This window comes from Eucyclogobius newberryi, unplaced genomic scaffold (assembly GCF_026437365.1).
Source record: "Eucyclogobius newberryi isolate DKJ021-1_F unplaced genomic scaffold, fEucNew1.0.hap1 SCAF_11, whole genome shotgun sequence".
Classification (NCBI taxonomy): Eukaryota; Metazoa; Chordata; class Actinopteri; order Gobiiformes; family Gobiidae; genus Eucyclogobius; species Eucyclogobius newberryi.
Window position 1 is genome coordinate 22,422,521 of NW_027315735.1, and position 11,688 is coordinate 22,434,208.

Sequence of the window (11,688 nt, forward strand, 5' to 3'; positions counted from 1 at the left end):
GGGATTTGTCGTGCATTCCATACCACAACACCAGTCATGTGTGTTCCAGGAAGGACACCACATCAATATTTCAACAGTTTTTCTTCCTATTTGAAGCTCATTGCTCGCAGAGGAGGTGCAGTGTAGAGGCTGAGGTTGAGGGAGATTTTATTTCATTTGAATATTGTGGAGAAGTGGCTGCTGCAACTGTTTTTGTTTTTTAAATGTATTTTTATTTTATTTGTATCTTTATTTATTTTCCCCCTCCATTCCTTATTAGGTAATGAGAGGTTTTGTCTATAGGAGTTTTTGTTTATAAGAGTTTTTGTTTATAAGAGTTCTTCTATAAGTTTTCTGTCCTTTTCCTCTGTATCTACCTGCGTTGCAACAATGAAATTTCCCCATGTGTGGACAATAAAGGATTATCTTATCTTATCTCATCAGCACCAGCAATAAATTCCCAAAGATAATTCAGATTTTATTTTTCAATGTATGAATATGTAGCATTTATTCATTGTCATAAACTTTGACGTTTTGAGTTTGACCATGTTTCCTAACACAAACCACTGTTTTATTTATCTGGGCTTGGGAAATGAATAACTAGAATGGAACTCTTGGCACAGGTTTAATACATAATACAAATATGAGGATTCATAGTTATGTAATTCCGCAGTGAAGCAGATAACATTTCTTTTCGTAATGCAAAAAACTTTCTGATTTATACGGAATTCACTTTGACATCTATAAACTTTGTCTAGTTAGATCAATGTTTTTTTCTCTGACAATGATAAACGTGAAAGATGACAACTCGGTTCATCTTTATGAGGAATGCCGCAAGCAGATTGTTGTTAATATTTGAGTCTTGGCTAGATTTTCGGGTCAGCTGTTCGATGGCTTGATATTGTTTATGCCCAAGGACTTTTACTTTACTCATGTCACAGAAAGATGAAAGCTTATTCCTCTTTATATTTGTGATTTTCAAACCTCACGTCGCACAGTTTGTTTCACACCGCCAGCTCCGTTATACATGAAGCAAAACAAATAGAAACAAAACATATTTTATTTGACAAATAATGTAATATTTTGCCAAACACTTTGATTTGGGTGACTTTGACTGCAAAACGTGGTCTAACATACGGAGTCAGATATCAACAGCACGTCATCACACCAAAACACAAGACTGCGGATTCAAGACATTTCAGAATACATTTATTTATTATGATCTGTCAGATGGGACTGCCAAGCCTGACACTTGTAGAAAATGGAAATCTACAATACCTCATAAGAAACAGGACTTTTTCTTTGCACGTCAAGTTTGTGGTTTATTTCTCGGATGTACCAGTGCCATCAGTCGGAGGTATGTGGTGCGCAGACCAGTCCTGAGGCATTTGAAACTGACCATTGCTCACTGAATGTGTGATGAAACTCTAATCCGTGCTACAGTGGTGACAAACACACTGGGTTTTGGCTGGCTACAGTCTATTGATTCATAACAGCGACTCTTTTTAGAACAGATACACGTTTTTTTTTTTTTTTTTACACACCATGGTCTGCATTGATGACACGTTTACGTTTAGAGACAACAAATAGTCACTGAAGAAAATAAAACTCAATATTCTTGAATATTTTTCAACAAACCCCGTCCCATCAGCTAATTAAAATACTGAAAGTCAATACACACACTCTCTGAGACTTCTTTCAGCCTTTTCATGTTCACACAATATATAATTACTGTTAAAAATCTTCACTCAAACCTTCTTCTTTTTTTTTTTTTTTTTTCATCCTCGCTCACCTCTCTAACTTCAAAGCACTTTTCTGTGTTCTTATCATGAAAACCATCGTCATTCAGAGGCCTGGCTGAACAGACAGGATATGGCACATCTATAGCCACACGAACACATTTAATTAAAAAAGCTAAGTTTGATTTTTGTGGTACACTTCTTTCTTTTGCAGGGCTGTGCGTGGAAAAGGCAGATAAGATGTCCAATTATTTGGTAATTTAGTTCAGAGGAGCAGGAGGATTAAGACAGTATGCTCAAGAAAGTGGCGACGTACAATAGCACAAACATGAGAACTGCACTCACAAGCCCTTTCATATATGCCCCTATATGTTGAAATAGTCTGTCCAACACAGTGGACTCCTTTGTTAAAATGAGCTCTTGGACTCTGTATTGTGCTTCAGGCAGATGCCATGAAAAGTAAAACAGGAGCACACATAGGAGGTGTCAGTCTTTGGGATTGCTGTGGTCGGATAAAGACTGGGCTAGATCTACTTGTGATGAAGCAGGGGCAAAACACTGGACCTGAGGAGGCGAGGTTGGATTTGGGGGAAAATGGGAGTGAACTTCAGGAGTGACGAGTTTCAGTTCACGGGGAGCTGCAGTACACGTCTAAGAGACACCTACTGGAGCAGAGCCTTCAGAGTAAATGGACAGGGCATCAGGAGGCGGAGGGGCACTTGGAGATGTACAGGGTTTGTTTTGGGAGGCCGGGGAAAACAAAGTCGATATCTCACTCACGGTAGAACACATATTCAGTGTAGCTGGTCCAGATCTTGTCGTCAGTCTGCTCGTGGGCAAAGGCGCAGGTCCCAGTGGAGTTACAGGCCACCATGTGGAAGCCTGCGTCGGCCAGCTTGTCAAAGGCCTGCTCCAGGAAGGTGAACTTCAGATAGTAGCGCGAGGTGTAGCGCTCGGGGGGGCGGTCGGGGTCCCTGCTCTCGTTTAGGGTGTCTCCAAAAACCTCTTTGGCCAGAGAGGTCTTTCCACACACCATGATGCGAGCCACCCGCCGGAACTTGGCATCAGTGTGGCTGTCCCGGCCCAGTGTGTAGGAGCCTCTGTAGCCAATGGTGATGAAGCCCGAGCGTTTGCCATCCATGGCACTGGGGACAAGGCTGGAGCAGGCGGCAGCTGCACCCAGAGAACTTATGGTGCGTGTGTCTATCCCTGGGGATGCATCCTCCGGGTCACTCTGACAGCCCTCCTCACCCAGCGAGTTCTGCTTACTTATTTTAGGAGCCAGTAGCTTGACCAAGTCAGGGAGGTTGAAGAATTCAGCCTCTCTTTGCAGGCGTCCACGTTCTGGAAAGTGATCAGGTAGAACCAGCTGCTGGTCTCTCATGTAGTCCAGGATGTACCGAAATAGAAAACCATCTCTGTCCACAAAAAAGCGACCCTTGGTGTCCCTGGCCAGTCCTTTGGATGATTTCTGAGTGAACATTTCCCAGAGCAGGGAGTCTGGCACACTAGTGAGGGTAGAGTAGCGGGTTATGTACACCTGACCACCAACATTGAGTTCTATTATCTCTGGAAAGGGCACTTCCTCTCCAGTTATGCCACTATCTGGTAAGGCCATGGTGCTCTGTTTGCCAAACACCAGCTTAAAAACCCCGTCTGCCTTCACGTAGCCTTCACAAACGCTGTAGGTCCTGCCGCAGAGGAGTGAATGGTCAGAGGAATTAGACGCGCACAAAAAGCTCTGCACACTTCTACGTCTAACCAAGCAGTCTAACTACAGGGTCGTCCCATAACAACTATAACATGGCGCGTAATTACTCAGGCAGCAACTCCCGTGTCATTTACTGAAACACTCTTGCAGTCTAATGAAGAAACTCTGCTTTCCCCATCAGTTCTCTCGGTGATGCGCGCACCTTCTGCACAGTCCATGCTCTCCGCTCTAAACGCACTCGGGATCCGGCGGTCCAACTTCAGTAACGCAATCCATAGTTTGACTGCTCGGTCGGTGTCCCTATTTTGAAGAGCCACGAGACGAAAACGATGTTCCAAATGTAGTGCGATACGAGCAGCGTGAAGAGCAGCTTCTCCCGCGTTTCCATCACTCGCTCCTCCGCGCTGCGTCCCCCACGATGCGCTCCCGTGCCAAGACTGTAACTCTGCTGCAATGTAACGGCGGGTACAGTAATGATATTCACCCTGACGAGCCACGCCCACCCCGGTGACGTACCTCTGTTGTCTGTGGTCCCCGTCACCAGGTCGAAGTAACGGGATTAAGTGAACACAACTTTATTCTGACTTGTGCGTAAATAACGTCATGATTTTAAATGCCAGGTCAGGGAACAAACGGTGTTCTACTGCAAAACATAGTGTGTATGATGATAAGTAAGCTGCATAAATGCTGCAAATCGTGGTTTGAAATCCCCGGATGGCAGATTCATACATTTGAAACGTTTATTTTGGGTAACGCTTCAATCGCAGCGCGCCAGTCCAAAGGGGCAACAGTGACACCCAGCGGTCACGCACTGCACTACATCACTTCAGTTCAGATCATGTTAGTAGTACTACTGACCCAAAATATATATCTGGTACTTTAGGTGTGTTGTTCATTCGGCATTGCCTCTAAATTCACGTTTGACTTAGATATGTGGTGGTACTGTAAACGTTTACTCAAGAAAAAGTAGTTACATGGCTAAATATTTACTCAGTTACAAGAAACTATTGCCGCAATGTAAGTATGCATAAAGAACACATTCAAAGTACTAATAACACTGTAAATCTGGCATCTAAAATTCAGATAATTTTCTGACAGAGACAAAAGGAAAATGTTGGTGCCTTCTTAGTATTGATTTGTGCATTTTCAGCAGGTTTGCACTGACAGTTGCATCACTTTGTGATTAATGAGACACGATTCAGTAAAAATGAGCAGGGAGCATTTTCTAAGATGTCGCACACTTATGAAGACAAGAGACACGGGCTGAAACATTGTGAACCACAGGACAGATGAGCTTCATGGAGGTATATTTATACAGTACATTCATGGGATTCACCTTTCTGGTATCTGCAACGTTTTGAGGATTCCATTCAAAGGACATTTTCTTTTAAAGTGTTAATTGCTATGGCAAAAGTCCTAATCATCATTCTGAAACCCATGGAGTGATAAAAGACGGTCATCCTTATCCTACATAACCACTTATGACCTTGTGACTCGGCCGTCAAACTGCGGAGTAAACTTTCACTCATCCTAAGCAAAAAGGCAAAGACCATATAAAAACATAGGTGTTTATTTTGGTTTTCCCCACCAGCAGTTTATCCACGGACTGAAAAATGACTACGGTACACGAAAGGGGGTTTAATATATACCACAATTGATGTCATGGAGACGGTATACTGTATGTGCATTATACTTTAAAGACAATGTCAATATGGTGACCACTTTCTTTAAGGGAATTCTCCCCAATGTGTGGGACAGGGTTACATGGGATCGAGGTGTGGGAAACATGTTAGTGAGCTGCGCATACAAAACACAAACTCAATCACTTAGCCATGTAACAAAACCATCAATCACATATAGTTAAGAACAACTATGATCAGACAGAAGCATGTGCCCATTAGATGTAACACACAACCACCATCCAATCACAAAACTGTAATATTGATTTTCAGGGCAAAAAATCCAAGGGGAACGATTTTAAAGTGCTTTCTACTCATCTAAAACATACATACAGGGCGAGTGATACTGAAACAGCATGTTTGAGAATTAAAATATTTTTTTCCTTTCTGAATACCAATGTTTATCAGTGCTTAAAAACAAACAGATGTAAGGCATGATTGAACTTGAAGAAAAAGCACCTGTGTAGAACAACCACCACATACATGTACATAAAGTGGCAATAATTACAACTTAATGAACATGTTTACACAACAATTGGTCAAATTCACATAATATACCTAATGTGGACAATATAAATACTATGAACAAAATATTTGTGATTAAGCTTAGCAACAGGCTTTTGTCTGAGAAAAAGAGGCAGCTGATGTTTTCAGAAAATGGCAGATCTGGATCAACTGGATGATTATTTTGTCATTATAAACTTTATAATTACACATGATTCCATTTACTGATCTTATGAAAACCCTAAATAAGATTTAGTCCCACATCCTTATTGATGTGTCTTGACATCACGGAAAACACCAGGTTTGAAGTTGGAGATGAAGCTGAAGGCATTGAAAGTGTTATGTAATGCTGGTTAGTAAGAGATACTAATTGGTACTATGAAGGTTAACATCCCGTAATCTTTCTTCCTTCTGCACAACTGGCAAGATGATTAAAAAGCACTGCTATCTGACATAGGATACAGTCATCATCTTGCAGCCTTTCAGTCGAGTGGGTATAAAAATATAGACATTTCAAACCCTGAATATATGTTCATACGTGATTTTCTGCAACAAACAATTCATATCTGCCCCACCCAGTGTGCACCAGTCTTTTAAGACAGCACTGTCCTGGCCTAAAATGTGTTCCTGTATTACCAAGGGAACGAGGTGAAGTCCATCACAACACAGAACGGCAATTAGAGTTGTTACCTTCATCAACAACATATATATATAATATATATATGCACGTTCATTTCTTTGTTAATACGCTAAAATGACCTGTGCATTAGACACAGGTGGAGTGTTTATAAACATGATATTACATTAACATCTCTTTGTGATGTCTGGCTATGTGTTGGCTCTTCTCTGACGGCCTTCGAAAGCCCTTGGTGCAGTAGTCGCAGCGGTGAGGGTAGTCCTTGGTGTGAATGGAGATGACATGGCGTTTGAAACCTGAAGCGTCTGTACTGTTGTACTCACAATACTGGCACTGATAAACTTTTCTACCACTGTGTGTCTTCATGTGCTTCTTCAGCTCGGCTGGCTGCCGGAAACCTCGCCGGCAGCGTTTGCATTTAAAAGGGAGGTCCTTTGTGTGCAAGGACAAGATATGGCGGCTAAGAGTAAAGGTGTCAGGGGCGTTAAAATTACAATGGCGGCACTGATGAATCTTGTTGCCTTTATGGGTCTCTGCGTGTTTCTTTAACTCTGAGGGCCTGTGAAAACCTTTCTCACAGACATCGCACTGATGGGGGAAGTCCTTGGTGTGAACTGAGATGATGTGTCGTTTCAGGTCACTCGAGTTGGTGCTTTTGTGCTCACAGTGGGGGCACTGATGGGTTTTGTGGCCTTGCACCATCTCTATGTGGCGCTGTAGCTCTCGAGCATCAGCATAGGCCTGTGGACAGTGGCTGCACTTGAAAGGCATGTCTGCGCCGTGCTTGCTCTTGATGTGAGTCTTTAGATTGGACTGGTCCGCACAACGAAACTCGCAGTGTGGGCACTGGTACGGCTTCTCGCCTGTGTGGGTCCGCATGTGTTTCTTCAGCTCTGACGGGTGGCGAAAGCCTTTGGCACACTCCACACAGACGTGTGCAAAGTTTTTACTGTGTACCGCCAGCAGGTGGCGGTTAAGAAGGCCCTGTTCAGCAGTTTCATACTCGCAGTATTTGCAGTGATGAAGTTTTGGCTCTCTGTCCTTAACAATTAGCTTATCCGATCCAAGTGGACTGGACTCGTGGAAACGCCGAGCATACTCTGTGTATTCAGGAGAGCGCTCGCTGTTGTGGCTCAGCAGTTTGTGGCTCTCCAGATGATTGTGGAAACTGATTTTCTTGTTAGTTGTAAAGTCACAGTCTGTACACTGATACTTCTTTTTCAAAAGATGGTCAGGGTGGTTTTTCATGTGGCACTTAAGGAAGCCTCGAGAACGGAACTTTTTTCCACAAATGTAACAGGGGTAAACAGTCAAAGGCATCCCATCAGGTCCAATGATAACAGCTGAAAAAATACAAGGAACAGAAAATAAACACTAAATTGAACGCGCCAACGTAAGACATAACAATTCAAACTTAAAACCCTAGTGGAAAAGTGTATCCCAAAGTTGCATAGTGCATACCTGTCTGAGACTGACGCGTGTCTCCCTTCTTCTTTTTCTTGGGTTTGGGTTTAAGGACTCGGTTTGTATTAAGTCCCTCTCGGATCTGAAGAAAAGGTGTAGCTGTGCCGTTTTTCACCTGATCAATGGTACTAGCTATAGAAATAACACCACATATTGTCATCATTGTAATAAAGAAACACTGTAAAATTTTGTTCAAAAAGTACACGCATACTGATATCATCTTCATCATCCTCATCACTCTCATCCTCATCTTCCTCTTCTTCTTCTTCTTTAGGTGGATTCTTTATGGCCATGTAGACCATCTTATCGCGTCCAACTCCTAATCGACCCGATGAGGCAGCCTCCAGGTCAGGGTGGCCATTGTGATAATCGTCTTCCGTTATCACCTCTGTTCCCCCTAAAAATGTGTTCACAGTAGCAAACCCAAAGTATACTTTAGTTCTCTGGTAAATAGAAATATCATTACCATAAAGATCACTCACCTAAATCATCATCGGCTTCAGCTTTAAAAATATAGACTTTGATGACCTCTGAACCATCCTCGTCTTTGGATTCTTTGTCCTCCAGGACTTCAGTGCTGATTTCAAGAGGGGTGTCACCAATGTCTAGCTTTTCTCCCACCTCATCCACTAAAATAATTATAAAAGTATATATATTTTTTTTTTAATACAAAATATACCAGATAATGGATATATAAAAATCCAACTTACAGGAAATCATGAGGTAATCCTCAGAACTACTTTGTGCGTCATCCTCTTCATCAGTCTGAAGAGGAACAGCTGTAGTTTGTAGCTGTTCGTGGATAATGGTTTCAGCGTTGGCCTCTGTTACCATCAAACCCCCTGACACCAGCTGGTGGTCCAAAGTGTTGCCCCGGTGGTCTGAAAGCAGCTCTGCCACAAAAACCTGATCTGGCATGTCATCATGGTGGTCTGAATCCTGAATGAGGTCTGAAGTTAAGACGTGGTGGTGATGTGGGTCCAGAGCCTCCTCAATCGCAACTTCTGTCCCAAGAATATTGTCAGGCATGATGACACTGTGCTCCGATGACACCATGTCCTCACTGCTCATGTCATGGCTGTCCACTCCGTGCGACTGCAAGTCATCCACATCGACCTCCAGACTCTCCACCACCTCGGCCTCCAATCCCTCCACCTCCACTTCCTCCTCTAGCCCCTCCACAACATGAGCCTCCAGCCCGTCCACATCCACGGTGTCCAGGCCTTCAACAACATGCGCTTCAAGTCCTTCTACCTCCACCTCGCCCTCCAGGCCGTCCACCACCTGGGCCTCCAGCTCCACCACCTGAGTCTGCAGCTCCTCCACCACTCCCGCCTCCAGACAGTCTACATCTGCATGTAAGCTCTCCACTACTTCAGTCTCCAGTCCTTCAACCACTTCTGTCTCCAAGCCTTCCACCTCCAGACCGTGCTCCAGGAGGATGCCTTCGTCAGTCATAACATCAGAGAGAAGCATTCCCTCAGGCACTGACACAACAATGTGCTCGCCATCTATGTGGGCAAGACCCCCCATTCCTGCAACTATAAAAAACAAGAATTATAATTTACTAAAGACTATTTACAATAATTGCATGAAGCAAGTCATAATTTTGGTCGATTGATTTTGTATTTGTTTATGGTTTTTATATTTTCTTATGAATTTATTTCAATGTGTTTATATAAAGGGATAATCATATATGCTTTTAGTAGCTTTAATACATCAACAACCTTTAGTCAATATAGACCATCAAGAGACCCATTCTGCAGCGTAAATCTGAATCACAACCAATTAATACAGTACATTCATTAAAATAGGCTCTGCCCCTTCCCCTCTTCCCCACTACTGCTGCACTAAGTACTGGTCTGGAAAAAGAGAGCAAGAGCACTTCTTTCTGACAGTAAACTAAGTTGTGGATAAAGTTGGCCTAAATGTGTGTGGAAAATACAGCATGATCCACTGTCTGCAAGTGAATTAGATGTGCACCTTGTTTTAAAGTCTCAGAAGATGTCCACCACAAGTCTCTGTGTGGAGGAGTAATTTAAATGCAGCTGCTTAAAAATAAGCAACCTTTCATGACTGATTTCAGTGATTTCATTGCTCCATTGATCTCACCTGGCTAGATTCATTGGAAACATGCCCAAAGTGCAGTTTAAACCTAAGCCCTGAAGTATTATTGGTTTGACCTGCATTTATATTTTTCATGGAAAAACTTGAGGCTTAAGCTGGGGTTAGTTTCAGCCCAGAAATTTCAGGATAAGTCTGGAATTGTTAAATGATGGATACCTCTCTCATTGTCATAAGGATGCAAGGTAAAGTTCATTATTTTGATAACTAACCAAAGTCTTGCATGATCATGGTATGGGGCATCTTCAGCTCTTGTGTGTGCAGCTCCAACACTCCTCCTCCTTGGTCCATGTTGAGTGGAAAAAGACTAAAACAAATACTTTTTTTATTATATTATATACAAATAATATTTTATCATTTGCACAAATGCTAACAACAAAGTATTAGCTTAAACAAACCTTCACATTTGACCTGTTCCTCTGAAGCAGTTGCTGGGTTTTATTCCCCTTTTCCCATCAAGTAACTAAATGTTTAGTTCTGAGAAAGAAAACAGATTACAGTCACAATTTTAATCAATTCAATGCACATTGAAATATGGTTAAATAAACACTAGTTGTTCATATTATTGTTTGTGCTGAGGACAGAATCCTAAGAAGGAATCCCGTTGACAGTGTTGGCTCCATCCATAGCTTTACAGCAGTACTACAGGGAAGCCTTCATATGGAGGTGCACCTGGGGCTGGTTGGTCTTGATGGCAGGGGCACAGACAAGAGAAGGCTGTGGCAGTCACTTCACTACTAGACAGACTGAGGAGCCTTTCTGGTCCTCACAGTTGTAATTACAGGTATAACTCAGTGGTAAAATGACTGGTAAATATGCATACAGTAAACATCTGCATCTAGTCGCACTGGGTTGGAAATGTTGGCGCCTGGATTGACTGATCTAACACCCTAAACGTTTTAAAGTTGATCTTAACTATTTGTATCTGGCCAAATCACAAACGGGTTTAAAGTCGCCAGTGAAAGTACCGCAGACATTATGCAACGCATAGGGCGGCTAACGCCTTCCACCCACAAAAGCTAACTAGCATCAGGCTAAGACTGTGCCTCGGCGCCATTTTGTTTTAGCCAAAACGGCTAAAGCACTTCAGTCCAAATGTAACATTTGTTGATTTTAGACTGATACGTTTAACCCACAGTATTAAAGGCAAATTTATTTTGCAATACACATTGGTATTGTATTAAAAGCATAGGGTCAGCAATGTTTAAACAAAAGCAGCGAATGACTCGGCTAACTAGCGTTGCTAAGCTAGCTGCAGTGCCGCATTATCTACCATGTTGTTTTTCAAGAAGGCTGAAAGAGGCCCGCTACGGCCGACAGGGCCCTTGTGTCTTAAGCAGCATGCTTTTCTGATCGATTTGAAATATTTTACCTGACAATGTCGTCTTCTGTTACTGACGATGTTATTCTCTCTTCTTGGATGTGTCTGTTATTGTTTCGGTTTATTTTTCACGGTAAGCTAAGTGCGGCCTGCAGTTTTGGATCCCCGGGCGCTCTTTGCTAGGCCTCGGCCAATCAGCGTGCGTCCTGCACGAGCGGGAGGGCGGGGGAGACGTGCGTGGCCTCGTTTAGCGCTGATCCTTACCATTTGCGTCATGCATAACAGAACCGAATCGCATTATCAGACCCTTTATACTAGTCATGTGTAGTTAATTTCTAGGTTTTTGGTGCAAATATAACCTGAAGAGGTTATAGTTTCGTATGGAGGGGCGTTTTGGTGTCCCATGGCTCATTAGACTGTAACGCAGGCCTGTAGGCCATTTTGTCACAGGGGGTGTAGCCTATTTCATTCTGGCGATCGAGCCAGAAGCCGACTGACACTGGTTAAATATCCGGGCGAACAGTAGAAGT

The 11,688-nt window shown here is 42.8% G+C and overlaps 2 protein-coding genes across 2 annotated transcripts; both read right to left on the bottom strand.

The window, feature by feature from the left end:
* Positions 1-1,023: 1,023 nt before the first annotated feature.
* Positions 1,024-3,460, bottom strand: kctd12b (potassium channel tetramerisation domain containing 12b). The gene has a single exon (XM_072438313.1). The coding sequence runs from the start codon at positions 3,334-3,336 to the stop codon at positions 2,491-2,493; it is 846 nt and encodes a 281-aa protein (XP_072294414.1). The 5' UTR covers positions 3,337-3,460; the 3' UTR covers positions 1,024-2,490.
* A 1,523-nt stretch (positions 3,461-4,983) lies between these two features.
* On the bottom strand, positions 4,984-11,388 carry znf711 (zinc finger protein 711). The gene is made up of 8 exons (XM_072438336.1): positions 11,210-11,388; positions 10,236-10,314; positions 10,050-10,144; positions 8,424-9,254; positions 8,196-8,342; positions 7,925-8,110; positions 7,711-7,845; positions 4,984-7,592 (listed from the first exon to the last, which is right to left on the bottom strand). The coding sequence occupies exons 3-8, from the start codon at positions 10,126-10,128 to the stop codon at positions 6,412-6,414; spliced, it is 2,559 nt and encodes an 852-aa protein (XP_072294437.1). The 5' UTR covers positions 10,129-10,144; positions 10,236-10,314; positions 11,210-11,388; the 3' UTR covers positions 4,984-6,411.
* Between the last annotated feature and the right edge of the window lie 300 nt (positions 11,389-11,688).

What these genes read in the sequence shown, in the direction of transcription:
- znf711 (XM_072438336.1), bottom strand. Translation starts at nt 10,128, where the DNA reads ATGGACCAAGGAGGAGGAGTGTTGGAGCTGCACACACAAGAGCTGAAG. An exon ending in CATGATCATGCAAGACTTTG is followed by an intron (nt 9,255 to 10,049) that starts GTTAGTTATCAA and finishes TGTTTTTTATAG; the next exon opens with TTGCAGGAATGGGGGGTCTT. An exon ending in GGATTACCTCATGATTTCCT is followed by an intron (nt 8,343 to 8,423) that starts GTAAGTTGGATT and finishes TAATTATTTTAG; the next exon opens with TGGATGAGGTGGGAGAAAAG.
- kctd12b (XM_072438313.1), bottom strand. Translation starts at nt 3,336, where the DNA reads ATGGCCTTACCAGATAGTGGCATAACTGGAGAGGAAGTGCCCTTTCCA.